General features: G+C 35.5%; 1 protein-coding gene across 2 annotated transcripts in view; it reads left to right on the top strand.

The window, feature by feature from the left end:
* Positions 1-26,901, top strand: part of CDH13 (cadherin 13) — a gene marked incomplete at its 3' end in the record, with an annotated part of 521,180 nt that overhangs the window by 299,068 nt on the left and 195,211 nt on the right. For both annotated transcript variants that reach the window (XM_082320962.1, XM_082320961.1), the window contains exon 6: positions 707-851. In XM_082320962.1, the coding sequence (XP_082177088.1) occupies positions 707-851 (145 nt within the window). The remainder of the gene's footprint in view (positions 1-706; positions 852-26,901) is intronic.

Raw genomic sequence — 26,901 nt, forward strand, 5'->3', positions numbered from 1 at the left:
GGAGGGTTGAGATATACAGTATTTCTTTCTTTCCAGTTTTTGGAAGTAAAGGAAGTCTAAACAAATCTGCATATGTCGGCTTCATGTTCAACAGGTGCTTTCATACATTGGGATGTGAGTGTGCGTGTACATATATACCTGCTTATATAAGACTGCATATGTTGTTCTGTCCTTCCATGCCGTATTAGAGAAGCTGAAAAACTGTCAAAATTACCTACCATAATACTTCATGCCATCATCATTGAGAAAATATAGTCAACGTCTAATACATTCTTGCTTTTTCTTTTTTTTTTAAAAAAGGGCTTTTAACTGAGCATTGGGAGATATGTCAATTATACTGTGATAGTTCTATATGTGTCCACTCTAAGTGTGCTTGAAAAAAATAAACAAACAGATTCTAACCAAATCTTCACATGATTAGTAACAAATTTACAGGAGGTATTTTTGTCTTATACTCGTCATTTCGTTCTTCAGGGAATATGGCATTTTCAAGCTGCCAAGAGGTATCTTGATTTGAATGTACATCTGTCTTTCTCTTTTGCTTAGATTGAAAATCTGCTCGGAGCCTAGTCCAAAAGAATGGGCTGCAAGTGGTATCCTTGGCAGGGTCTGGTTACAGCAGCACTGATCTGAGCTATTTTTTCCTACTCTTTGCACACTGTGATAGTGAACTAATGAATTTACTCCTCTCTTTTTGTTCATATAGCTTGAAGTTGAGGTCGTAGATGTAACTGGGAAAACCATTGATGGTCCAGTCCGCCTAGATATTTCTGTTATTGATCAAAATGATAACAGGCCAATGTTCAAAGAAGGACCCTATGTTGGTCATGTCATGGAGGGATCTCCTACAGGTAAGTCCATGCCACTCATATCTCTATAAATAATGCCTGAACAAATTCTGTGTTGATAAGTGCATTATTATCATATTGTACAACTTTTCTTGCTGATTTTGTGGCTCACTGAATCTTTTCCCCGCATAAGGAGGTGGGAGCAGCCCTTTAGGACAGCAGGTAATGATTTTTGAAAAACGGTCAAGTCTCTGCAGTAAAAAAGGAAAAAAAAAAAAAACCCAACATATTTTGGAATGAAAGCTTTGATTTAGGTTTATGCTTTTTTATTCATATCTGGAATCCACGAAGAAAACTCCTAGGGTATGATTAAGATTCAGACCAAATAACATGTACAATTTCTGTTCAGAGTGGGAATTCCACCTTTTTCTTTGCAAGGTTAGCTGCTGGAAGTGTCATTTTTATTTGCTTATATAGTATAAGGCTAGGTAAATAATAGGAACAAATGGAAAGCATGTTATGAAAATGCTAATATTGTAGGGCAGATTGAAATACTGAATGATGTTGCTTGTATAAAGATACAACGGTTGCAACAAAATAAAAACTTGCTTTGAGAATTAAAGTTAGTAATGAAAATGTTGGGATTAAATTCACTGTTGATTTTAGATGGTGATGAAATTCTGTAGGAATAAGATATTGTTCCAAATTTCAATTTGGGTACAACCAACCATCCTAGCTAAACCCTTCATGCACATGAAGGCTGAATTAGTTTTCTTTAACTATTGTCCTCAGCTGTTGTGCAATTTTCTTGTGAGTTATTAAACAGCTGTTGCATTCCACTTGAGAGAGATCTCCGCTGCATTTATAAGCAGTAATTGTATGATCAGATTATGTTATGGAGTTAACCTGGATCTTGGTGAAAGAAATCTAAAACAGTAGAAGCCTCCATTAAAATCAGTGCAGTGATAGTGATTTAATTGAGATCAGAGTTGTGGGTTATATATTTGTATGTCTTTCTATGCATCATTGAACACGAGGCCTTATCCTCCTTATGCAGTTGGACCTGGGAGTATAGACATAAGATTTTGGCTGTACAGGCATACTGAAATATTTTGAAGTGAAAGCTGGAATCAAGTATATTATATTTTTATGAATATTTAATATTCATTGAAGCTTAGTGTGGTGACATGTTTACTCTGAACAAGGATAGACATTACCTTTCACTTCCTTGTATTACATATTGATAGGAATAGAAGTTATTCTTTGTCCTTATGTTATTATTTATGTAGTTTCTAGAAATCACGTAACCTTTTTAGTGAGTTTTGCATTTTCACATATAGTTGCCATTGTTTGAAAAGCTGTAGGTATGAAACGCATTATGAGCTGCTCCTTCAACAGATTAAAAGGAGTGTTCAGGTAAATGTTCATTTACCCTACTTGTGACAAACACGTAAAGAACCAATTGACGATCTTTTCATTCAAACATGAAATGTGTTTCATGTTTGAGAGTATGGCTGACGAGTGGAACACTAACTCTTTTCTGTTGTAGGTCTCTTAGTACATTCTTAATTTATTTCAGGTATTAATCACTTTTTCAGAGTTCAAAAGAAACTTCCTTAGACTGTCCCACTTCCCATTCACCCTGTGTTGTAACAAGAGTTTCATAATTAACTGAGAATATATTGCTAACAAATCTCAGAGATTCCTTTGCACAGTCAATAGTATGTAGCAGAGTGTGACTATCTAATTGGCCCAAGGGGCCAACTTTATTATGTTTTCGTTTAAACTACAGCATCTTCTTGTCATGCCCATTTAGATACACATTCCTAGACCACTGAGGAGGATGGTGTAGTTTTAGTAGATTCACAGCCCCTAAATCCAGTATTTCAGTAAAAGAAAGTGGTGCCAAACAGCTCAGACTCTACAGTGTTTAAGCTTTAATCCTGCTGGTAGTATATGAGCTCTGGATATGAGCTGTGAGTCTTTCAGTCGTCTCATCTCTCTCCATCAAAGCAGAAGCTTACACCTCTTATGTACCACATGCCCTTTCAAAACATTTAATGTTTAGCTTTGACTGTTAATTCCAGGCTATGGGACAATATTTCACTGTTATCTTCTATATGTTCTTTCTTTACTCAAACTCTGTACCAAGTTTCTTTTTTCTGCCAAGGATTTTTTTTCTTTTAACCGGCAGTTCCCTATTTTACTCATCTATAAACTATTCTTGCTTTTCCTTTTTTTCACTCCTTGCATTGAAGTTCATGCTTCTGATTCAGTAGATATGTTTCTCAGTCCAACTTCCAGTGAATTCTTCTGTAATTGTTTTCATCCATTTTCTCTTGCTGCGCCTCGTTATTTATCCATGTAGCCTTTGTGATGTCGATTGTCTTACCTGTTAGTCAAAGTCTGAATAATTTTTCTGAACTTCATCTTTTTCTTATCGTCTCCCTCTTTTACCCAGGTATTCATCCCACTAAACTTCATAACCTCATTTTCCTGGTGTCAAGAACACCAATACTTGCAAAATTATTTTGTGCAAAAGTGAACCTGTAGAATCAGCGTCAGCTAGAATCTGTCATAGTTCTCTATGCAGATGGCATCCCGTCAACCAAGATTTCATGTTGTTTACACCTGTTTTCCATAGTTCTTCAAATTTTATGGCATATATCTTAAAATTATTCATCAAGTTCTGCTGTCTTGCTGCTCCCAATCAATAGTTGCACTGCACAGCTTGATAGAAATCGTTATGTGCGTGTGTTTGCATGTACGATTCCTGATTCTTTCTTATTGTATTAAAATTGTATTGTTGTATTTCTTTTTTGAAGTTCCAAAAGAAAGGCTTTGCATTATGTGCATAACCATATTTCCTGTCACAGCCACCTTCATCCTTATGCAAGCTCTGAATCAAACCCATTCACTGAAACAGTCTTCTGCTGAAAAATAAATAATGCTCACATAGGTATATTGAATCAGTCTTCGTGATCACTGGGTAAAAGTGTAAATGTCCATGGATTCCAATAATTCAATGATGAGAGATGTATAATTATGTAGAAAAAGCTATAGATACACTGGACTGTGAAACTTGCCTGAAGGATTCTGAGGCCTTGTTAAGGGACTCAGATGATATTATTATCTTGCTTTAAGTTATTCATTGCTAGGTTCCTGTGTGTTTTCCTGTGGGGCCATGATTTTAGCAGTCTCAAACCCCCTGGAATTTTCTAGTGGCTTTCCACTTATTTATTTACTCTAAAATTGCACTTACATGTTGTCTATTTTTCATTGGAAATATTAGAGATTTACTAATAAATAAATCTTGGAGAGAGTTAGCATCACAAATTTAAATGTATAAATCTTAATATTCAAGTGACTGTTTATATTGGGATTCTTTGGTGTTGCTGTAAGACACATGTTCCAACTTTTTATTGTTTTCCAAAATGACTTTTTTTCTTAATGACTTGAAGGTTTAGTTTCTTAAGTAGGAAAAGACACAAAACTCACAAGGTTACAGTGAAATGTTGTGTGAAGCCCTTTTTAAGGACCCTCCTTTCTCTGCCGTTGGAGATAGTTACAAGTCAAAGAAAACAAAAGAAAACACGGAGATAGTGTGTAATTTTTGTATTTATTTAATCTGTCTATGGGTAATTAAAGAATCTTTTGTGCATAGTCCCAGCGAGGATGTTTTTTTCGTGGTGTTTTAATACTTTTTCTGTGTTACTAAGGCCATTCACCTTTTTTTTGTGTGTGATTTTTGAACTCTCAGTCACCACTGGTTATTTGGACATCTACAATTTGTGTGCCATCGCTTTACTAGAGAGGCAAATACCTGAGCATAACTACTGAGAATTTAAACTTGTATATGCATTACATGAACAAATATTCATCTGAATTTCAAGCTAGGACTTGCCGCAGCTTATAATTAATGATAAAAATATGTGAATGGTAGGTGATATAGTAATGTATTTCTTTCCTGATATATCTTTCCTGGAGAGAATTCATGATATAATTAGTTACAGTTAATTAGCTGTTTTCATGGAAAATTGTCGTATTCCTGGAAATAGCCTAGAGTCAAATTCTAACAAAAGCACGCTCAAATGTATGCTTAAAGTAACCATAGACATTTTCAAATTTCTATTAGGAGGTCTTTTCCTGGACAAACTGCAAACTTGGAGGCTATTTATTTAAAAAAAAAAAAAAAAAAAAAAAAAAGGCAGTAGAGAAATAGTTTGTATTTTTTTATTTATAAAGTCTCTAATTTCTGTATGAGGCTGAAGCCAGCATATATATACCAGGAAAATAATAGCTGAGCCTGATTCAGTGAGACCTGTGGCAATTTTTGTACTGATTGTGATGGGGTTTGTGTTAACTGCACTCCTGATTTCTCATGTTTTTGTTTTCTAAGTTATGACCCACTTTATTTCCTATAGATCTCTGGTCTATCCAGCTGCCAGCTGTAGGATCTGTATCCTGCTGCAGACTTACCTCAGTACACTAATGAGGGTGACTGTAATCTTATGGATTACATAGGCAGGCAGAAATGTTCGGACATCTCACTCTTTACAGGCTGGAAAGTGAAGGCTGGTTAAATGAACTTGGCAGCCATCTCATTTCACTTGCTGGAGGCATTTAACAGAAATTATTTTAAACACATTTGACATTATGTGACTTGTAACAATATGCTGCAAGCCCAGTAGGGTAAAATCTTTACTTCAGTAGTTAGGAGAATTACTCGAGAATTGCATGTAAAAAAAGTAACTTGTTTTCCATGGTGCACAATAGCCTGAATACACTGCATTCCAGCTGAGGAGCCCCAAACCAGGACTGATAGATGTCTATAAATAATTGCTAGAAATAAAGGGACACTTGAGGATCTTTAGAGAGGAAACAGAAGGAATTAAGAAGAGTAGCCTAGAGGGTTGTTCAGTATCATAAAACAATAATTTGTAAAAATGGATAAAGCGTGAGGAAGGGTCTGAAGCACTAAATATTATTGATAGCTATACATTGTATAATAGTGCATGGCTATGATTCAGATAAATGAATACTGTTTCTAAAGATGGCGGCTTCTTCTCAAGAACAACCTGCCAGGACAGGGGGATTTATACTTAACCTAAAAACAACAAGAAGGTTAGTACATGAATGAATACAAATGAGATTGTATATGATAGATGAGAATCAAAAGATACCAGGAAAGGCAAACTATGGGCAAGGTGGCCTAGCAAAGTGGCAAGGATATATAAAGCATCTTTGTCTGATATGCACCTGTTGTCATCTTTGATACATTTCAAATATTAAGGTAGTATTTTCTGGACTGTGTTTTTTTTGTTCCTTGTATTCCCTGCTGGTTTATGGAATTAGAAGGTTACCAAAGCTGTAAAAAAGAATAAAATTGCATTGAATTTGGTGAACTCTCTAGGCCTACTTCTTCCTTTTGACCTATAAATCTAATAACATGGAGGAAACTACAAGGGTGCTTTTAAGAGTTTTCTTTTAACCAAAAGATTAAAATTAAAAATAAAATAAAAAGAAAGAATTTTCACAAAGAGCCATCAGAAGAGAATAGTAAAGGGTATAGTTTCTTTTTATCTAGGTAAAAGCAGCATCTGAAATTTCCTGGTGGCTTCTGATTCTGCCTGCATCAGTGTTAAGATGATACATCTCCTTCAATCTTTTTTGTCATAAAAGTTCCATTCTGCGTATACATACAGTTGTTCTCTTTTTTTTTTTTTTTTTTTTTTTTTTTAATGCATTGCACATATTTTAAAAATAAGAATACACTTCCTGGAAGATTAAATTGGGGGGGTAATTCAGGATAGCACATCCTAAATAGCATGAAAATCAAAATGGTGTCAACATCAACACCCCTGTAGAGCAAGCACTAAGCATCAGTTGATGGTTCAGGTCTAAGGCAGGATGTGGGTTTGCATATATTTATTGTACTGATGATTCTTACTGTGCTGAATTTTACTCAAAGTATGATGGGGAGATTTACAAAGTTTTTGAGAGTTCCACACAGAAAATCCACAATAGGTTTAATGGAATGCAACCATTGTGTAAAACTATTTCACCAAGCAAAATGCTTCCTAAGCGAAGTAGTCTGGGGCAAATAGTTGAAAAACAGTTTGAGTGTAGATAGAGTTCATGACCATAATGAGAATAAAATATGGAATGTTTGAACAAGAATTGCAGAAAAATGTAATCAAAGCAAAGGGGTACATTTTGATGGGTCTCAAAGTGTACTTTTAAGTAAAGGCACATGCTTGAAATACTGCTGACACTAATGATGGTCTTAAAACAATGAAAAAAATGAGTTCAAGGCAGTAGCAGAAATGGTTTTCTGCTTACATTGTATAAGGAGAACCAAATACTTATGAATGCTTTTTGACATTTGTTGTAATAAGAGAATTATGATGAACCCTTTGGGGTATTCAGCTTAAAAAAATTAGTATTACCACCGGGTTTACCAAGGAAAATAAGAAACGAAGATTTAATTTTCATATGATAGAAGCTTGCATATATGCATTGTAGAAATGCTTTGTATGATATGGGAATATTGATGCACTTTAATACTAGAAAGTAAAATATAGCACTTTGTTGTGAATTTTAATTATAGGAGTCTCACCACATCATAAATTAAATCCTTAATAGCCTGCCTGCTAGACCCTGTCTTGGTCCCAGTTGGGTGGGCATGATCTGCTAACCCTGAGGAATGTATTTCCCCATCTTGTATTTATTATACTGGTATGATCCAAATTACTTTCTTTTTCCTGCCAAGCTAAGCAAAAGAAGTTTTCATCCTGATTTTTTTTTATTTGTTCTTTTTGTTTAAAAACAAACAAACAAACAAAAACAACTTGCAAAGATACGGTTTAGCTTTATATCCTGTGTGTAAACCAGAGCTCTGACTAAAAGAATTGTTGAAAATGTAAGTGCTCATTACAACCTCTCTTATGGATGGTGCTTTAGCAGTTTTTGAAGACCTATTGATTCATTTTCAGTTTCTGCCTGTTGGCTGCTAAAGGTATGTAATGAGTGAGCTCATTATTTCATGTTAAAATATTCATAATTTTTAAAAAATCAGCAGTAGAAAACTTAGGATTATATATAGAACTGAGCTGCAAAGCTGAAATATCTCAGTAAATCCCCCTGAAAACTATCTCAAAATTAAATGTTTGAACCTGATCTTTTCTGATTCAGAGCAATGTCTCTTGCAGCAATACTTTGATTTTAGAGGAGGTTTGAAATGTCAAATGTCACACATTTAATTATGAAACTTATTGCTATGAGCTGTTGTGGAAAACAAAAGTATAAATTCATTCAAGAAATTTCATAAATCCAAGTACAAAAATTCATAAGCGATTTGGTTATTCAGCATAATAGTACTTAATGAGACTGTGGCCTAGGAAGCCTCTGAGTTAAAGGAAACAAAAGAATACAGAAAAGTCTGTCCTTGGAAATACAAGCCTTTTTCACATACCTTTTCCCTAGTCCTACACTACTGGAGATGCGTTGTTAAGCTTGGGGTATAACCCAGCGTAGCAGTTTTTATGTTCTTCTATGTACGAATGTGTGTAGTTTTATGCATACTTTAAAAATTGTTGATGGGAAACTTTCAGCAAGCTTTTCTTAGGATTAATCATCTGCATTTCAGCAAAAATGTACTTGCTGCCTTGAAGTTTTTTGTAATCTAGCCTGTAAATGTAATGGATGTCAACTAGGTAGAAACATTTGTAATGTCAATATTTTAATTTCAAAACAGAAGCCAAGCAGAAGCCAGTTGGTTAATTATGCACAGCTGCTTTGTATATCCCAGTAGGAATTTGTCCTCAAATCTGTGCGGGATATAGCTGTATATGAATATGGGTATTGTATGTATGTATATTGAGGGGAGACCTTATTGCTCTCTACAACTACCTGAAAGGAGGCTGCAGCAAGGTGGGGGTCAGTCTCTTCTCCCCAGTAACAAGTGATAGGATGAGAGGAAACGGCCTCAAGCTGCACCAGGGGAGGTTTAGGTTGGATATTAGGAAAAACTTCTTCACCAAAAGGGTGGTCAGGCACTGGAACAGGCTGCCCAGGGAAGTGTATACGTGGTGCTCGAGGACATGGTTTAGCGGTGGACTTGGCAGTGATAGGTTAACAGTTGGACTCGATGATCTTAAGGGTCTTTTCCAACCTTAACAATTCTATGATTCTATAAATGTATATTTTTATACATATATATTACATACACATATGATATGTATATGTTACAGAGATGAACATATACAGACACACAAATACTTACCTGATCCTTTAGTAGGGCCTAGGGATCCTGGTATGTTCTAGTTACTGTGTATGTACATGATGAAAAGAAAAGATATGTATTTATTAATAAAGTACTGTGTTATGGCAGACAAAGATGCACATCCAGTCTAACATGCCTGTGTTTTTTGGAAGAAGTTGACAGGAATAACCCGTTAAAGAATTATTCAGTAATTAACAGGTGCCCAGCCATGCAAGTGTGGTTAAACCAGTACATTTTGAGCAAATTAAAATAATCTCATGTGTAGCAATTAGCAGTTCACTCAAACTGAGTATGTGATATGAGCGTCTGGAAGCAGGAGTCTGCAGTTCACTCCAGGGTTCAATTATTCTTGATTTTCAGCAGAAATAGGTTAGACTCAGAAAAGGCTCCAGATCAGCTTAGGTACACAGGTCAGAATTCCTGACATGTTTGTGAGGACTAGAAATGATGAGCCACCCTCTTCTTCAGCCCCAGACACAACACTCCCTTTGACTTTCTTCTTTTTACTGCACAACTGATTTGTTTGCTTGCTGTCCCTTTTGCTAAAATGAGCTTTCATCTGCTTTTTTGTAGTTACGCACAATGATATACCAAAAATTAGTCTTATGGCCAGATCAGCATTAATGCCTAATGCTAAAGGTTATAAAAGCATTATGGTCTCTCTGCCTTGGATGTTTCATGTAGCAAAGTATTCGTAATTCCATGCACAGAACAGTGAAAGCAATGATGGTTAGCTGTTTTGGCTCTTTTTACATTACAGCCCAGGTTCATTAAATAAAAATAAGCATGTTTCTTAATTAAAGAACAAATGATTTTTTTAAAAAATGCTGGAGTCCTTGCTGGGTACTGAAAAACAAGGTCTCAAGTGAGCTTGTGTAATTCAGGATGTAATTCTTTGCAAAGGGAAATTTATGCATTAAATTACCAGTGGCTTTTGCACCTGGGCTTTTGCACCTGTTTTGTGCATCTGATTCTGTCCTCTCAGAAAAGGTGGGCTTTAAAGGTTCTGAGCAGTTTAGACACGTGAGACAACCTCATCCATATAATCAATTAATTGAAATATAGTAGTGCCAGGAAAATGTTATCTGAAAAAACGCATACTGTGTGGCATACTGCAGAGGAGGAGGATGCCGCAGCCCTCTTCATAAGCTTTATTAGTGGTATAAAACCTCAGTTTGTGCTGATATACTTCTAAATCACCATTTCTGGATATTGTCTTCCCATCACCTGTTTGCAGGCCAGCAGCCCTGCAGGCTATATGGCGAGTTGTGCTTTAAGTCAGTGGACTGTCAACATCCACACCGCTATATTTCATTCAAGCCCTTTAAAGTGCGTGAAAAGGGTGATAAATCCTCACAACTTGCAATCGTGTGCCATAAATTTATTATATGATTTGGAGACTGATAGCAGTAGAGACAGTAGTTGAAGCCCTACACCCCCTTGAGTGTCCTCTCACTCAACTGGACGTAAATCCTGGAGTTGTGTTACCAGGTATTATAACAATGGGACATCATTTCCTTTGACAGTAATGCTATGGTGTGGCCACTACTCCAAGTGCTAAACAGAAAAAAGCCTATAAATTGTTGGTGAAGGTAGAATTTTTTTGCCTTAGTATGCAATGCCAGGATCAGTCAATAGACAGATCTATACTGCCTCTATTGTGAAAGGGATACGTAGCTGAATAAAAAACTCATCACTGCAGAATGTCGGGATTATTTATTTCCTTGCAGGTTAATCTGATTATTTTTCCCAATATTATTTGAAGGATATTGTCAGAGAGATAGTGTCTTTAAAAAAAAGAAAGGAACAAAAGAGACGTTATGTTTAAACTGTGGGTTCTTGGTTTTCTTTGCTTTTTTCTCCCATTTCTCCCTTTATTTCATGCCCTCAGTGTCTTTCTTTTCCCACCATTAAATATAGTGCTTGGGGTTTAAATTGCAGTCCGTAGTCCCATGAAGTCAAAGGACAGTTGTACATTACATTTGGAAGACTGAAAGCAATTGCGATGGGAAAGGAAACCTCAGTGCGAATGACTGAACAGTAAAAAGTAAACAGAAGAAATAAGGATAAGTAATCTATTTTTTATAGTATGATAAGGGTTTTTTTCCTTTGCAGAAGTATTCAATGTAGTTCACTTGGCTTACATATGTTGAGCAAAACTTCTAGAAAATATAACTCCTTGATTTCTTCATTCAGATTACATCTTTTAAAAGATGTATGTCTACCTTTGCATGCAGCTATTCATTTGCGCACATAGTTGCACTAAGTGCAAGCATATTTCTGTGTAGCAGCTTTCCATAGCTGTCCACCAAAAATAGATGGGAAATTACATTTATTTGCAGAAATCAAGTCCTGTTAGTGAGTACCACTAACATGCTTGAAAGTAAGCAAGAAATTTTTTAAAAAATGCCATGTTTGTACCCCAAGAATATTCTGGTAAAGTTGAAAAGCTTATTATTTGGTTTCTTGAAGGGGAAAAAAAAAGTTGCTGTCAGCTGGTATATAAGATATGCAAAGAACGCATGACTGAGTTAGAATCACACATAAGAATTGTGATAGACAGGTTGAAGGTGAAATCTCACAGTGGTGCATATTTCTTACTTTCCATCCATCATTTGCTGGTATAAGTTGGAAACTCCCAGTAGAAATGTCTTTTAACTATGGATCTGAGAAAATATTAACAGATACGTATTCAAGACAGTGATTTTTGGAATACAAATCATCAGTATTATGATTTAAGCATACAGCAGTAAAACATGGTTATCATTATTGCAATTGTTATCAAAAGGATATCCTACAATTTTTACGTCGTTCTAAAACTATTTTATAAAACTCTAAACCTGGAAGGGGAAAACAAACAAACAAACAAAATCAATAACAACAAAAAAAACCCCTTTAAGGGTCACTTACCAGTCAAGAACTTGAGTTTTAATTCCCTTTGCTGTTTTAAGAAGCACTGTAATTTCTCCAGGGTTTAATACATGATGACTACTGTGTTGGCCAAAACACAGGAGATTACTCTGAAGGTGCCACATGGCTAAAAACCATAATTTTATTCACTTGAAGTAGCTGAGAACCAGTTGAATGGGAGGGACGCATTCTAATTCTGAATACATTCACCAGTGGTTTACAGAGGTTTTTTGGGAATACTTATTCTTAAAAAAAAAAAAAGGAAAAATATGCAAAATATAGTGTGGTAGAGGTTAGAAACCATTCACTTGTAGCAACTGCTGCTGCAAAGGGGATTCTATTGAACATCAAATATATATATTAAACAGATGCCAAAATTAAACATATTAAACAGATGCCAGAAAGAAAGCATTTGAAGCCCCTGCATATATATATTTGTGTCTGTTTTCTAATTATGAATGACTGGGATAACAGATAATGAAGGTCAATTTGAAAAATATTTTAACAATTTGAGATTTGGCTCTGGTTTTCTATCACAGAAAAAGCAAAATTGTCCTTGAAGAAAATTGCATCCATGAGTTTAAGTTAGTTAAACTTTAAAGTAATTTCAAAGCAATTGATAAGAAAAAAATCAAAGTGAAATAGTTTTCTGTGGTTGACTTTTAACACTATGAATTGTTTTTCTGATTTTCTCTATATTAAAATTCTGGAGAAATTCACCTAATCTTTCAAAATGTTTTAGTAGTAACAGAAGTGCAACAGAACTACATATTTTGGTACCATAATAGCTCTAAGTTTTCTTTACATTTTTCTGCTAAAAGTATTTTTTTATTCTTACTATCTTTATGTCTCTAAAACACTGTAATTCAAGTCACAGTGTAAGAAAAGTTAGAGTTAGGGAATGGTTAATACAGTCTTCCAATGTATTAATTTACCTGACAATGCTGTGATGTAACTGTTCCTTCTTTAAGAATTCCAGCTCTTGTTTTGGGTGATGTGCTGCCACGATTGTGTCTGAATCCGATTCCAGAATTGTTGATTCCTTCCTTAATATTGACCAAAAGTATAAGTGCCTTTATTACCTGGAATTGTGTATCCTATCATAGTAAATAAGTCAAACGACAATGTATGATATACATTGATGTGTAACTGTCGCTACAATATTCTCTCACTTTGCAATTTTTCAACTAACTGGCCACGTCAGCAGATCAGGGTTTAGCACCTACTTTCCAAATAGCTTTCAGAAATAGGTATCAGCTCCCTTTTAGTTCATAACACTAAGTCAACTTCCAAATTCTTTTTGGCAGTGATTGTTTGTAGCTAATAAGAGTGAAAAAATTAATGGCTGATAATCTCACTTTTCTCATGTAGCTAATGAAATATTTGAAATGTAGATGTTTCCCTATCATTAACTTTCCTGGCTGTTTATCAAACAAAGCCATTGTTGTTGTTGTTGTTGTTGTTGTTGTTGTTGTTGTTATTATTATTATTATTATTATTATTATTATTATTATTATTATTATTATTATTATTGTCGTCATCTTAATCTAGTATCAGTACAAATGAACGGCCTGCCTTCTTTTAGAGGCGAATAGTTGAGAACAAAAAATGGGGAGCCAGGATCTTATGTTTTCTGACAGGAACAAGAATATTGTTTTCATTTACTTGCAGTGCATACATTCTCCGTGTAGAAAACGGGAATGCTGCCGTTCAGAGACAACATGATTTCTCACTGTGTGTGGCCTGGGAGATTATACAAGCATCTCAGTTCTCACAGCATTAGTCTATGCACCTCTGACTTGCATCAAACTGCAACATCAGGGTCTCGGAACTAGATTTTATGTAGTTCAAGTTTGAAAAAAATTCCTTTAACTACACTGTGTTGGAAGTAGCTGCACTGCCTCTTTGTCTCCCAGCAATGTAGACAAAAGTGAATGGAAAAGATTTTTTTCATGGTTTTCCAGAAAAAGGAAAACCAAAAATTAAGGGATATTTCAGTTTTCAGATGGAAACTATATGACTTCAGGTTCTCAGTTTTGTACAACAAATCAGCACTATGAAGGCAAAATAGATTTTGCTTCTAAAATAAAAGTAGAAAATAATTTGGTTAAAACATTTTAAATTATTTTTCCACAATCCTTACTTATTATATTTACAAAGTACTTTAAAAATGGATAGTACTATGTTTGTGCTAAGCATTATATCGGTGACGATAATGTATGTTTTCTTGGACAGCTCTGTCCCAGCGCCAAATCTGCTCTTTAACAGTATGCTTATACAGAATGTTCTGTTGGTAAAATATGATCTTAAGAGCAGTGGAAGTATTTAATTATTGTTTTAAGAAAGAGGAATGTTATAAAAAAATGCAGTTTTGAATAAAATAAGCTTCTGTAGCAATATTTGCCATGCAAACTTTATGACGGTGTATGTCGTACCACAAAGAAATGAGATGGGCTTTACTGGGTGAAATTTATCAGTTAGGTTCCTCTGTGGAAGCTCTAAGAGGAAAGCAGAATATGATGTTTACTTTAAAAGTAAAGAGCACGTTCTACTTTTAATATCTCTTCATTTTAATCATCAAAAGCATTGTTAGGAACCTTGGCAGGGAAATTTATTTTTAACATGGTTTTGAAATTCAGAGACACTCCTTAAGAATAAGCTACTTTAATTAATGAAACAATTTGTGGTACACTGCAGGGTTTGTCCATGGGGTCATATGATTACTCCTTCAATGAATATACATTATGTATTTTTTTCCAGCCTACTCGAGGGTGTAATTTTAGTAAGTACACAGGCAAACAGTATTTCTTGTACTCACTGCTCTAGGCTTTAAAAGGGCAGATTATACTTGATCTTGCAGAGGGAGGTAAGGTATGTGATTTTCCCAGATTAGGCAAGGGCAAAAATAAACCCAAACCAACAAAACAAACCAACAACCCCAAAAAACAACCAAAAACCCCCACTTGTACAAATTCAGTTCATCAAACCTTTTTTACTTTTCTCAAATGAAGATATGTTGATTTATTGCTCCAAGCTGTAGTCTCTCATCTGTAGTGCCATATAGCTCCTTTGGGTTTTGAAAACATTGCCAGTGTCTCAGTATGATTTTACAATCTGAATTCCATGATGCTCGATTAAAAAAATTCTGTTGAACAATCATTCTCCTTTTCCATTGGCAATTATAAATATGGTATCTTTCTTTAAAGCAGTTTCTAATTTTTAAAGAGGTGGTTGTTTAAAAGTTTTTCATCTGTCATTTCTTGCCATCAACCCTGTGCTCCTGTGGAGTATCTGAGAAGTTTGGGAGGCATCTGAAACACTTAAGGTAAAAGCAGTGTTAATGAAAGATCTCTTTGTATGTTCCTGCTAAATGACAATTCTTTATGTCAGCTGAGATTGGCATATTGTGAAATCAAAGGGTGTAGGAATGTCAGTGAAATTCATGCAGGCTTGTTATTGCTAAAAACCCACGTACTACAAATCTGAGTCTTTGGAGACAAAATTTACAACCATTACTATTTAGCATAGCAAAAACTATTCTTGCTACATCACCACAGCTTTGATTCAGAATATGGAGATAATGTAGGTCTGTACTAGTAGAGTACACACAAATTTCAGAAGGGCATCAGCATCTCAGCTGGATTCTGTCCAGGACTTTTCTTTCAAAATTTAATTCACTACCTTAATTTTCTTTTATATTGTGTTGCATGAACCATTAATTAATGTCATTGATCTTGTAGTTTGAATTTTTTAGCACCTGCAACACCTTTGCTGGGAAGCTTCATAGCTAAGTACTGCTACCCAAAGTGCTCTCAGTAAATTCTCTGATTCAGCACCTAGGTAGCATTTTTTACTCTTCAAAACGTTCTCCTCTGGGGTAGAGCACCAATTATAAAAATGCAATCACAGCAGTTGCATGATATTAAAATAAAACTTACGCAGTAGCGTATAATAGCAAATCAAACTATTAAACAATATAGAGTTCCTTTGTATATGCAAGAATAAGTTCTTACTCCCACAGGCTATATAAGTGCTACAGTCAGAAGAATTGTAAATGTTTGCAGGATTGGGCTGGTTTTGAGCATGCCCCGGAATGAAGCCAGCGTGAATGTAAGACGAGGAAGCATCCCGCTGATCTGTTTCAATTGAACTTGTTTTGGATTCTTGCACTAAGAGACATCAGTTTATTGTTTTAAGCCAGAAAAATGGTATCGAAGTACTTGGTATCCAGGATCTACATTATACTCAGATATAACAACACTAGTACCAGCAGCAACTAAATAAGTGGTTTAAGGTTTTCATCTGACAAATTCTGCAATAGTTATATGAATAAGTTTGAGGACTACTCGGACAAATCCTACTGGAGAGAAAGCTCATACCCTAAAACCACTATGAGAATTTCTGGTAATTAGAGTGGCCAAACATTGAATGAGTAGTCATAGAAACCAAAAAATAGAAATAACACTAAAAGAACATAATTGCATTAAAGGAGGTATACCGAGATACTGAAATGTCTATGGTGTAGCTATGAATAAATGGATTTTGTACTGCCTATCACCACTGCTGTGTAGGAGCAACCTATACAATGTTAGTAAAGCAAATGTTAATTTAGCAAGTAAAGTTTATGATAGATTTAACAAAGATACAATGGGTGATGCTGTTCTTGTTATGTCAACTTTCTGTGCAGATGGGATAAGTGCTCCCCAAATCTGGTCGGCCAGAACTTGGCACAGGAGCTCAGTTCCCAACCGTAGCAGAGAAGGGCCATAGCTGTGGAAAACAAAAGCAATAGAGGCGCATCAGCACTTTTTAACAGACAATGTAATGGATCATGAAATTGCATACATTACTGTTTGGACACACTTGCAAGCATCGTTTTGCAAACTTCCTGTTTTTTAATTTAAACAGTTTTGCCTTCTTGATTTTAAGCTGAACTCTATCATAGTTTCTGTTAACAAAAACCTACAGTACTCAAAATAATTATAAGACAAAAAGATAGACATGCCTCTTGGGCTTGTTGTAATCTTGCTTATTTGGCAGTTTAATTTTGGGAGGTTACACTTTCAGCAGGCTTGGTATATGCTCCAGGCTTACTAAATACGAACTAAAGAATTGAAAATTTGATCATATTTTCTTAGCCGGGAAAAAAGTTAATAGTATAGCTTTTCCTTTCCAATTTCATATTTTGAAGGTTTGCCTTTGCTAGTTAAGATAATATAGTTTATCCATCCTTTGGGCTCTTATTTTCTCATTGCTACAGCTGTATCCAAGAAGGTTGAAATTATCAGCTTCAGGCTTCATTGCTATTGAATAAAGTTTTAACTCATTTCTCTTTTTTATCTTTTTTTTCTTTTTTTCTTCAAACTGAGGAATCCTTTTGGAAGCAAGCAGATCTTTTAGTTTACCCCTCTTCCTCGTTTCTAGATTACACTTTGTCTGTCAGTTCCTTTACAAGTAGTTACTCATAAGTAGGAAGCGTAGGGGATGGACATCAAAATTCAGAATGTTTTCCTCAATCACTATATAGATCAAAACAGCAGTTACAGTATTATTAGCATACACTTCAAACCAGTGTGAACAGATAAGTCCATGCTCAGAGAAGCCCCTGCACAGAGGCATTCAGCGCTGCCATGCACTACAATTTGGGAACCACTTACCAAAGAACCTTTGTTCTGTATGGTTTGCTGCTGAATGCAGATACCTCTTTCCTAAATGAAACCGCATTTTCTGATAAAGGCAAGGAATGTTTTCTCAGACCTCATCCAGGGAGAGATGCTGTACTGCACAGGCTGTAACAGGGAGTTTGTTCATTCCCACCATGGCTTTATATTAAATATACTGTTGCATAAAAAGTGTTGTTATATTTTCTCATGACTGGTACATCTTTGTATTACTTTGGCCTGTCCTGAGAGTTTTAAACAATGTGTGATTGAGTAGAGGAAAAATATCTTCCTTAACTTACGTATTTTAGCATTTTCATAAGCATGTCTGTGAGGGTGGGTAGTGCTGAGGCTGCTTTAATACTACTGCATTTGCTTGGACTGCAGCAGCCAAAGAAGTGGAAAACATAAAAAAAGCGTTAATTAGGAGAAACCAAATGAGGTAAAGATTTCTTTGTTATTGTAGCTGATTTCAATGCTTAAATTATGTTTTCTCTTGCAAATCTGGTATACCTTAGCTGTAGGCTAGTCCCTGACATGGTCCAGGAATTACAACCTGTTGAATGCTAAGTAGATGGTGTGGACCAATATTAATGAGGGTCTGTAGCGCAGTCTCCTTATTACTGCTAGCCAAAGGGAAAAAAGAAGGGTATTTCACGGTTTGCTACTCTGCCTAGGGATACCAGATTTACATATGGCCTAAAACTGCTGATCAGAGCTAATCTCCATGATCATTATAGCTTGAAGAAAGGTTTAATACTCAGGATTTTCTGAAGTTTTTCCTAAACAAAAATAGGCTGCATGAAAGTGGGCCATTGGCAAGCCAGGAGTGTGTGCTGCTGCCAAGAATTTTAATGGCTTAATGCTAAGAAGCAAGGACTTGTGCTCCAGTAAAACTTTTTGCAGTTTTGTTCACAGATATTTGCTCAGTTTATTTTGTTTTCTTAAGCCTGCGCTAAAGCACGCTTTTTCCCCAGACCTACCTGACAGGTCTTCAGAGTACAAGAGACAGCGGAACATGGCTGCTTGATGGAGTCTTGGCAGCAGACATAGTTATTGTGATTGCCATTGGATGTCCTTAAAGTCTCCTCGCCTCCACAGTTTTCCTGGTGGGATATGTCAGTTTGCAGTTGAGACTGTCATCTTCATTTTTATTAGTGCATGGAAGCAAGGGTACAAAGCTTTTTGGGGATGGGGAATCCTTGTTTCTCCTCACTTTTGTTTTAAAGGTGTGCAAATTAATTACTAGCTTTTGTGTTTCATTCTTTATGATCCTGGGCCAAAGACAGCTGTAAGCTGAAGGTAATGTGCCAGCTGTGAGAATTGTGCTTGCTTTCCAACTCTGCATGCTGTATCCCCAAAATTCTAATTTATGTCAAATTTCTGAGAAAACCAGAACCAGTTGGTTTACTTCTAAGTGACGTTGGGGCAAATGGCAGGATTTATTCTGTGGATCCATTTAGGATTCATCTATACGTGCATTTACAGATCCCCTGCAGTCTTGGTACAACTTCTGCCATTTAGTTGGCATTTGCTCTTATCCCATAGCTAAAAAACTAACATCTTTCTTAAGCATGTGATTGCTTTATAGTGCAAAGGTAGAGATATTTTAAGAAATGAGAGTCCTGGTCAAAAATTACAACTGAAAAATTTTGCGAGTTGAAAATAGCAGCTTAAGGAAAGAAAGCTGGAAAAAAAGTCATGATATTTTTGCTGATATTTTTTTCCTGGGGGCAATAAAAAACAAAGGCTGAAAAAATAAACACTGCCTTCTGCTGTCCACTCACCACAGCTGCAGAGAGACTATTAGTTAAACGCTTGTAATGACTGATAGCTGTGAGGAGAAGTTGATGGGGCCTCTTATGGTTGCTATGTTTGTACCATTCCAAGCCAACTTTGTTTTGTGGCTTCTTTCTGATCTCTGTGTGGTATCTTTTCTTCCCTTAGCTGTAACAAATCTGGGATGCCTTATACCTACCAGAGCAGAGTGTTTTCTCATCTGACCCTGCGTTGCTTCTGTCATGGTCCTCATTGAGGAATAGTTGCAAAGTGCTTCTGAGCTACGAGGGCACAGGCTTAAATGTGTATGTCAGGCATCGAAACAATTTTGCCTTACAGTGCTGTTGATCTCTTTTGCATTGCATATGCTGTGTATTTTCTTCTGTGTTAAACTGCAAAACCCAGATGTATTTTTTAACTTTAGTTTTGTTTAATTTATTTCGTGAAGGATACAAAGTTGGGCATTTTTTAAAATATCTGTAAGGAATTTTTTCAAGTGAGCATCTTGGGTATATTAAGTGGGTCTGAAAGTCTCAGCTTTGATGTGAATTGTAACCTTGTCAGTAATATCTGTGACGTGGTAAGAATTTTATTGCCCATAAGCTGCCAAGCAATGCATATTTCTGTGTGTTGGTAGATGGCACTTTTTGAAATGCATTCTTACTCATGTATACACTATGCAGTTCCTTTTGTTACAAATCACCATTGGGAATGGGTCCCATGAAAGCTGGTCTGAGATACTGGTTCCTAATTTTTCTGAAGTATGCTGAGCACCTATAGCTTTATATTTTTACTTTTAAGCATATCACTTGAGCTTTTCAGACCAATCTGGGAGACCACTGGCATAGGATACAGAAGTTGTTACTCCTACTTTTGACTTTTCAAGTTAATTTTCAAGAACATAAATTCTTGCTTGCTAATTAATTTTTTTGCATGGTTGGAAATGACTGCCACTGTTGGCAACTGCAAGTTGCTATGGAGATATTTTCTGTAGGCTATAAAAGGTGAATGATGATGTTTAGATGTACTCATCATGTACCTGGAGTGTGTATATTTATTTACATCTTAATCCATAAATTCCCACTGTGTGGTTGAGATTTAATATTTATTATAGTTAAATAAAATATCTTGTATTCCAAATTTTAAAGATTCCTTTCAGAGTTGGACAAATAACTCTGCATTATCTGCATCAGTTTTTAAAATTATTATGAAGCATGAAAGTTACCTCTTTATAGGTCACACAAGTTAATTTACTATTTGGGATGTTAGCAGAGATGGTTGACAAAAAGATCATCAGCTGTGTGTAGGTTTAATAGAAAGCAGTAGGGAAATTTGGCCCCGCTAGAGTTTGGAGTATATTTTCTGTTAATGAGAAAATATTGACTACTTTACATGTACATTATTTAGTGAAGTACTACATATTTGAGAACAAGCACTTGCTGGTGTAGATTGGAAAAGAACTTAAGGAAGAGTTCGTAAGTGAGGTCAAGCTGTGATGTGTCATTTGGAATGAAGATGGTTTACTCCATATAGAGTCACAGAACAACAAAGGATGAAGGACCTCTGGAGGTTGTCTGGTCCAGCCCCTCTCTCAAAGCAGGGCCAGCTTTATAGTTAGATCATTGTAAAGACTGTCATGGAAAACTTCTTCAGGATATAGAAACAGTTTAAACCAGATTCCCTGAATAGTATCTAAAAGGCAGACTTGTTTTTAGATAGAGTACAGCTTATTTAGACGGAATAAAGGCCACACAAATGCTAGAAGGATCTTTACTATTATTATTGAAATTCCAAATGAATGTTTTATTTCACCATATTCATGGCTCCTTCGCTCATAGAAGTTAACAGTTTGCTCCAGCTAATGGAATTGGGAGGCAGATGCTTATCATTGATGAAACCTGTCCTTCTGCCACAGGTAAGCAAAGAACCTATGCACTATTTAAACTTCTGGAGCAGTTTCCTTTTAAAAGATTAAATGAGCTCTGGAGTTTCTATGTTCCAGTGAGATGAAGCAACCATAACCTCCTCCCTTATGTTTTAAGACAATTGTTATTCAGATGTTATTCGTTACTTCCTATTTAGTCATCTTGGGAGTTCAGTGCACTGTCGGGAAATGCAAATATTGCCAAAATTTATGATATGAGAGTTGCAAGTTAATCCATATTTTTCTTATAAGTTTAGTTCTATAAGCAAGAGAATACATCAGAATAAAAGCTTTCCATGCTTCTAAATTGCAGGAAAAAGCTTAAAAACACAACCCTGATTCACCCAAGAGACTAAAGAATTAAATTGATTTTAATACTCCTGTTTGATTATTCATTTTAATCTCCTGGTTTTGAGGTCAAACTCTGGATATACAAAGTTAAGAGTGATAAGTAACACTGCCTGATAATTTCCCATACTAGGCAAACCATAAAGTTAACAGCGTGTAAGGCTCAGTCATGAAATTTCTTGGGTATATTCTTTATATTCATTAGGGAAGTGCAAGCAAACCAGTGTGAAACTTTTTCGATGCTGCAGTTTCTCTTGGTGCCTAAGAGTTCACCCATCATGTGCAACTGTGTGGCAGGACGGTCAGCTGTGTTTGAAGCAAGGGTTCACACAGGGACAGAAAAGCTGCCGCAGGGCCATGCTAGGAATGGAAAATGCCAGTAAGATGATGAGAGCTAATGAGATTGACACTAAAACCTCATTTTCTTTTTTGACTCCCATGCACATATACTGATTTTTTTTGGAAAATTGTCTATTTCAAAGCTGAAAGAAGTCAGTGTGTTATATTGGCTTCAAATACAGTTTTCTGTTATGAATAACTTTATGAAACCAACAGTGAAAAAGAAATATTTAACACTGCAGTCTTCAAGAGAATACTTCCATATTAAACTCATACTTTACCATTCCTATTTATGTCTAAAAAAGCAGTGCTCAGTATAGGGGGGGAAAAAAAGTTTCATTGTTTCTCTGCTATCAATCATGTTACCCTATGGACAGAAGTCATAAACCCTTGAGATTTATAAACCAAAATGCATTTGGGAGAGCTCCAGTGAAGAATAGTCCCAAATCTTTTAACAATGGAAATAAAGGTCTGTAGAAAAGAGATCACTGAGGGATACCTAAGTAGTTCTAGAAGAACGTTCTGAGTTTTAAAAACTTCATGTTATATTTTATTAATACATATCAACCCCTCCAAGAATCTCCCTAGTGTCGTACAATAAGTAACTAGCTGCAATATTAGAAGTAATGAAATGCATAGCGTTCAGAATTCCTTAGTCCTAAAATGCTAAAGGCTACATGAATATTTACATTATGTAAATTGTTTGTTAAATGCTGAATAATATTGAACCTAGTATTATCTTTATAACTTTTAATAGATAATTTTGCAAAAGGATACAGGGAATTCATAATTCCCTTTAATTATTGGTGAAAGATGTAATACTTTATATGTGATATTATATGAGTTACTAATGCTTTTTGCTTTTTTAAAACAGTCGACAAAACCCAAATGATCATGTTGGCACACATTATTGTTAGAATAGAAGCAATATTGAGTTATAATGGCTGCTCAGAGAAGTTTGGGGGTTATTTTCCTTTAAAAATTTCTTTTACTCCAAAATGAAATACTGCTTCTGGTGAATACATTGGGAGCTTTGCCATAAAACTCTATACTCTAAAGTTCAATCTTAAAAATGTTTTAAAAATTGTGTCAAGCTTCCAAGTGCAGTCAATATCCACAAAAAAAAAAAAAAAAAAAGGCACAAGAATTTAAAATGTGGAAGATCCTGGGTCACGCATCAACATACCTCTGCAGCCATCTTCAACATAAGGCAGAAAAATAGACATAGCTGTTAAGTGGGAGGATTTACCTAATGAATGAGTGTGTATTATAGCTTGGTCCTCTACTTCCCTCTAGAGTCAGTGGGAAGAAATAGGTGTCTCTAAAGGGTGATTAATCCTCTAGTCAGCTAGTGTGATCCGTGAAAGCTACGTTAAATGTCTAGTTATCAGTAAACTAAATGTGACCCTAGATAACTAAATGTCTTTAAGCTGGATGTGATCGGGCTAAAAGCAGGCAACTCCTTAAGTCAATGTTTGTCATGAAATTGGTTTTCACTGTATAGATGTCTCTCATATGTTCAGTAAGGGTAAACATTCAGTTGTTTATGCAGACTTTTAAATAACGTGCTACTTTGTCATAGATACCTAATTCTAGTAATAATCATGTTGTGCTACAGAAAAGTAAAGTGAAACAAGGAAATGGAAAATAAAAGTTCAAATTCTCTCTATTTGCTTTTGATTCATCTTTGGTTTGCTCATTTATTTGCTTGTTTCACTGTTATTACTGGAAGCTGTGATCAATCATGATGCACTATCTGTGTACACAGCAGGCAGGATCTCAAATCTGCAGTTTTGGTACACTGAAACGGCACATTTTTTTATCAAATTTGAGGACTAATTTTAACTTAAAACAAGAAAAAAAAAAGAAACAAATATTTTCCTTCCTATTTTGAATGACAGGTTTAAGTTCAGAACATTAAATTTATAAAATATTTTTTTTAAATTAAAAGGGAAAGAAGTCAGTTGGTTCAACTGTGAGAAACATTTCTATTCATCTATAAATTTCTTTTAATTCCTTCATTTCATTCAGATAATTAATTCTTGATAATTGAATAGGAAGTAATGAATAATAAGTAATAACTAACAAGTTTTGAATACTACTTTTTTGTTTCACCAATGAAAAAACATTCTGTGGTCGCATGCACTTGACAGTCTAAGTCTTACTTTAAGCAGATTAGATTTGGTTTTGACTTGATCTTTTTTCAGTTACTGTAAGCTTGTGTATGCTTTCAGTTTCAGTTTGTTTTTAACAGATATTCTTCTTTTTCTTTAAATACAAAACTATGTTAAAAGGTGTGAATGTTCATACCATTAAAAATCACCCAATTCTGCAATGAAAAGTCAAAATGAAGTTTTTCTTTCTGTAAAAATACCTTTATATAGGTATCCCAATATGTCAAATGCAGTACACCTAAACAGGTGAGTTTACTCCTTTTTTTGATACAGTTTTTGACATTATACCCACCTGTTATGGAGGGCAAAGGAAGGTGGAAGAAAATTAAAAAAAAAAGGTAAACAGTAAGAAAGTAGGCAGAATATATAACATAGCATAGAGATCGAGTTTCCAGATGAGCATGTAGCTCCTATTTTTCCGATTTTGGTGTTGTAACCTTCCATATGTATGTGTCTAGTAGAAATATTGCAGGATTACTAACAGTTTTGGAGAACAGGTCTTGAGTTTCTTCCTGTAAGATAATCATCTGTATTACTTCTGTTTTATACACCGTGAAATTAGCAAGGTTAGAGTCTATTCTATTTCTTTTGCATATATTAATTAATCTCACAAAGACTTTCTGAATTGGATATCAAAGGTTTTTATTATCACAGTTCAAAAGAAAAGCTAGGAAATAACACAATGAAGGTTGGCTGTTCAGTGTTAGCTGTCTTCACTCTGTCTACGCGTTACTTCATTTCCTTTTCTGTTTACATGGTTGCAAATTGTCTCCTGTAGGACGCATCTCATTTATTGCAAAAGGCAGGTGATGTGAAGGGAAACAAGGTGTACAGTGAATTAGACCAGGGATTGAGGTAGATTTAAAAAAAAAAAAAAAAGAACTTTTCTTTTACTGCTTAACATTAGTTAGGTTTACTGCTTAGCAACTATAGCCCTACTAGAGCTAGAGGCACACGTTATTCATTTGCTTTAAGTCAAGCACATAGGTCTTGCTTTTACAAACTTTTTTCTATGTTATTTTCCACAGATGAGTTTAATAGCAGACTGGAAATGTAACTCAAGTACTGACTCAAGTTGTCTTGTCTATCTACGATATCTTTTTATAAATAACAATTCTCTAGAGGTGGCAATATAAAAACACTCAATAAGAACCGAGTTGATAAAGTAATTAATTTATATTGAGTAACAGGCTTCTCCTTGTATACTTGGTTATTTGGGAGTTCTATGGACAACAAGGCAAACTATTCTGTAAAATTAGCTGTCCCCATTTCTTCCAACAAGAAAGCTCAAGTGACTGTTAACATGATACCTGTTATTTAACTCGTCTTCCCCCAGAACTGTAACCCAGTAGAATATTGAAAGCACTGCAGTATAATAGCTTCTTAACTCACAGTGTAATTTGTTGGTCCAGGACTCTCGAGTTTCCATTTTGTATAGCTCTAGAAAGATAAGCAAAGATCTAAAGCTAGGGGGAGCAGAGGGGCGTGAAGAAGGAGCCAGAGTATGGATTTGATGGATACTGAATATTTGGGAAAGATTCAGATGGTAGAAATTGGAAAGTGGACAGAGATAAAGTGGCATGGATTTGCATATGCTGCATGCTGGTGTACTGTCTTGGAATAGAGATAATTTTGGTTTGGATGTTGGTGGCTAGCTAGCTTAAATTCAGAAGTTCTTTGATAACTTTGCATGATCGTTGCCAGTGTGACAAAATTTAATTGGTAATCTGAGGGCAGATTGGTAATGTTTCTGGATCTGCTGCTTCTTAAAAAATTATGTTGCTAATGCTGTCCTTTACACTCATATAAAATTCAAACCAAGATTCTTAAAGTTCTCTAACTTAACAGTTGTAACTTAATCAGCTCTGCCTGCCCTCTTAAATTAGCTTTCCAAAAGCTCTTCACTTTCAGATGCTACAGAAGTCTAGGTCTGGAATAAAGGAGGGTAGATGTGGTTGGATAAACTATTAAATGAAAAAACCAAAGAAGTTATAGGGGATGGAAGAAATACCTGATCTTGTGCACGAGACATGAGATTGCCCTGGCAAAGCCTTATTCTAACTCTACGCAGCACTGCTGCAGCAGAGTCCTCTGGTGACACTCGGCCAGGGAAGTTCATTTTCAGGAAGATAAGATGAAAGAGCTTTCCAGAAGGGCAGGCTCATCTGGATTCTCCCAATAGAAGGACTATCAGGTCCAAGAGAGTTAAAAAGAAACATATTTTCTTTCTTATAACTTTCCAGCTCTACTAGTTTTGGAGGCAGTCTTGGTAGTCTTCAATGCTAATCCGGCACTGAATAATGGGAAATGGAATGAAAGGAAATTTAAAGGATATTTCTTCCCTGAAGAGCCCTCACTATGAGCTTTTCTGTGTGAGGTTACAATCTTTGTCTCAAAATGGAATTTTAAACACAGATTTGCAATGCTTGTAGGATTTGATACTTTAATTCTGATTGTTATCCTAAGTGCGTTTATTATAGTGCTAGCAAAAGTTGGCAGGGAAAAACTACGTAGTCTAACTAGCATAGATTATTTTTTACCCCTTGCTATTCAAGAGAAAGTGCACTTGTCGGAGTCGTCCTTGTTGTGTTCTGTGTTGTCCCAGGTGTTGTCACAACTGTTGTTCTCTCCTACCCTGGAGGGTCTTCCCAACTTTATTAGACACTGGGCTGTGACACTTTGTACCAGTTGGGAA

This window comes from Platalea leucorodia, assembly GCF_965183815.1.
Source record: "Platalea leucorodia genome assembly, chromosome: 8".
Lineage (NCBI taxonomy): Eukaryota > Metazoa > Chordata > Aves > Pelecaniformes > Threskiornithidae > Platalea > Platalea leucorodia.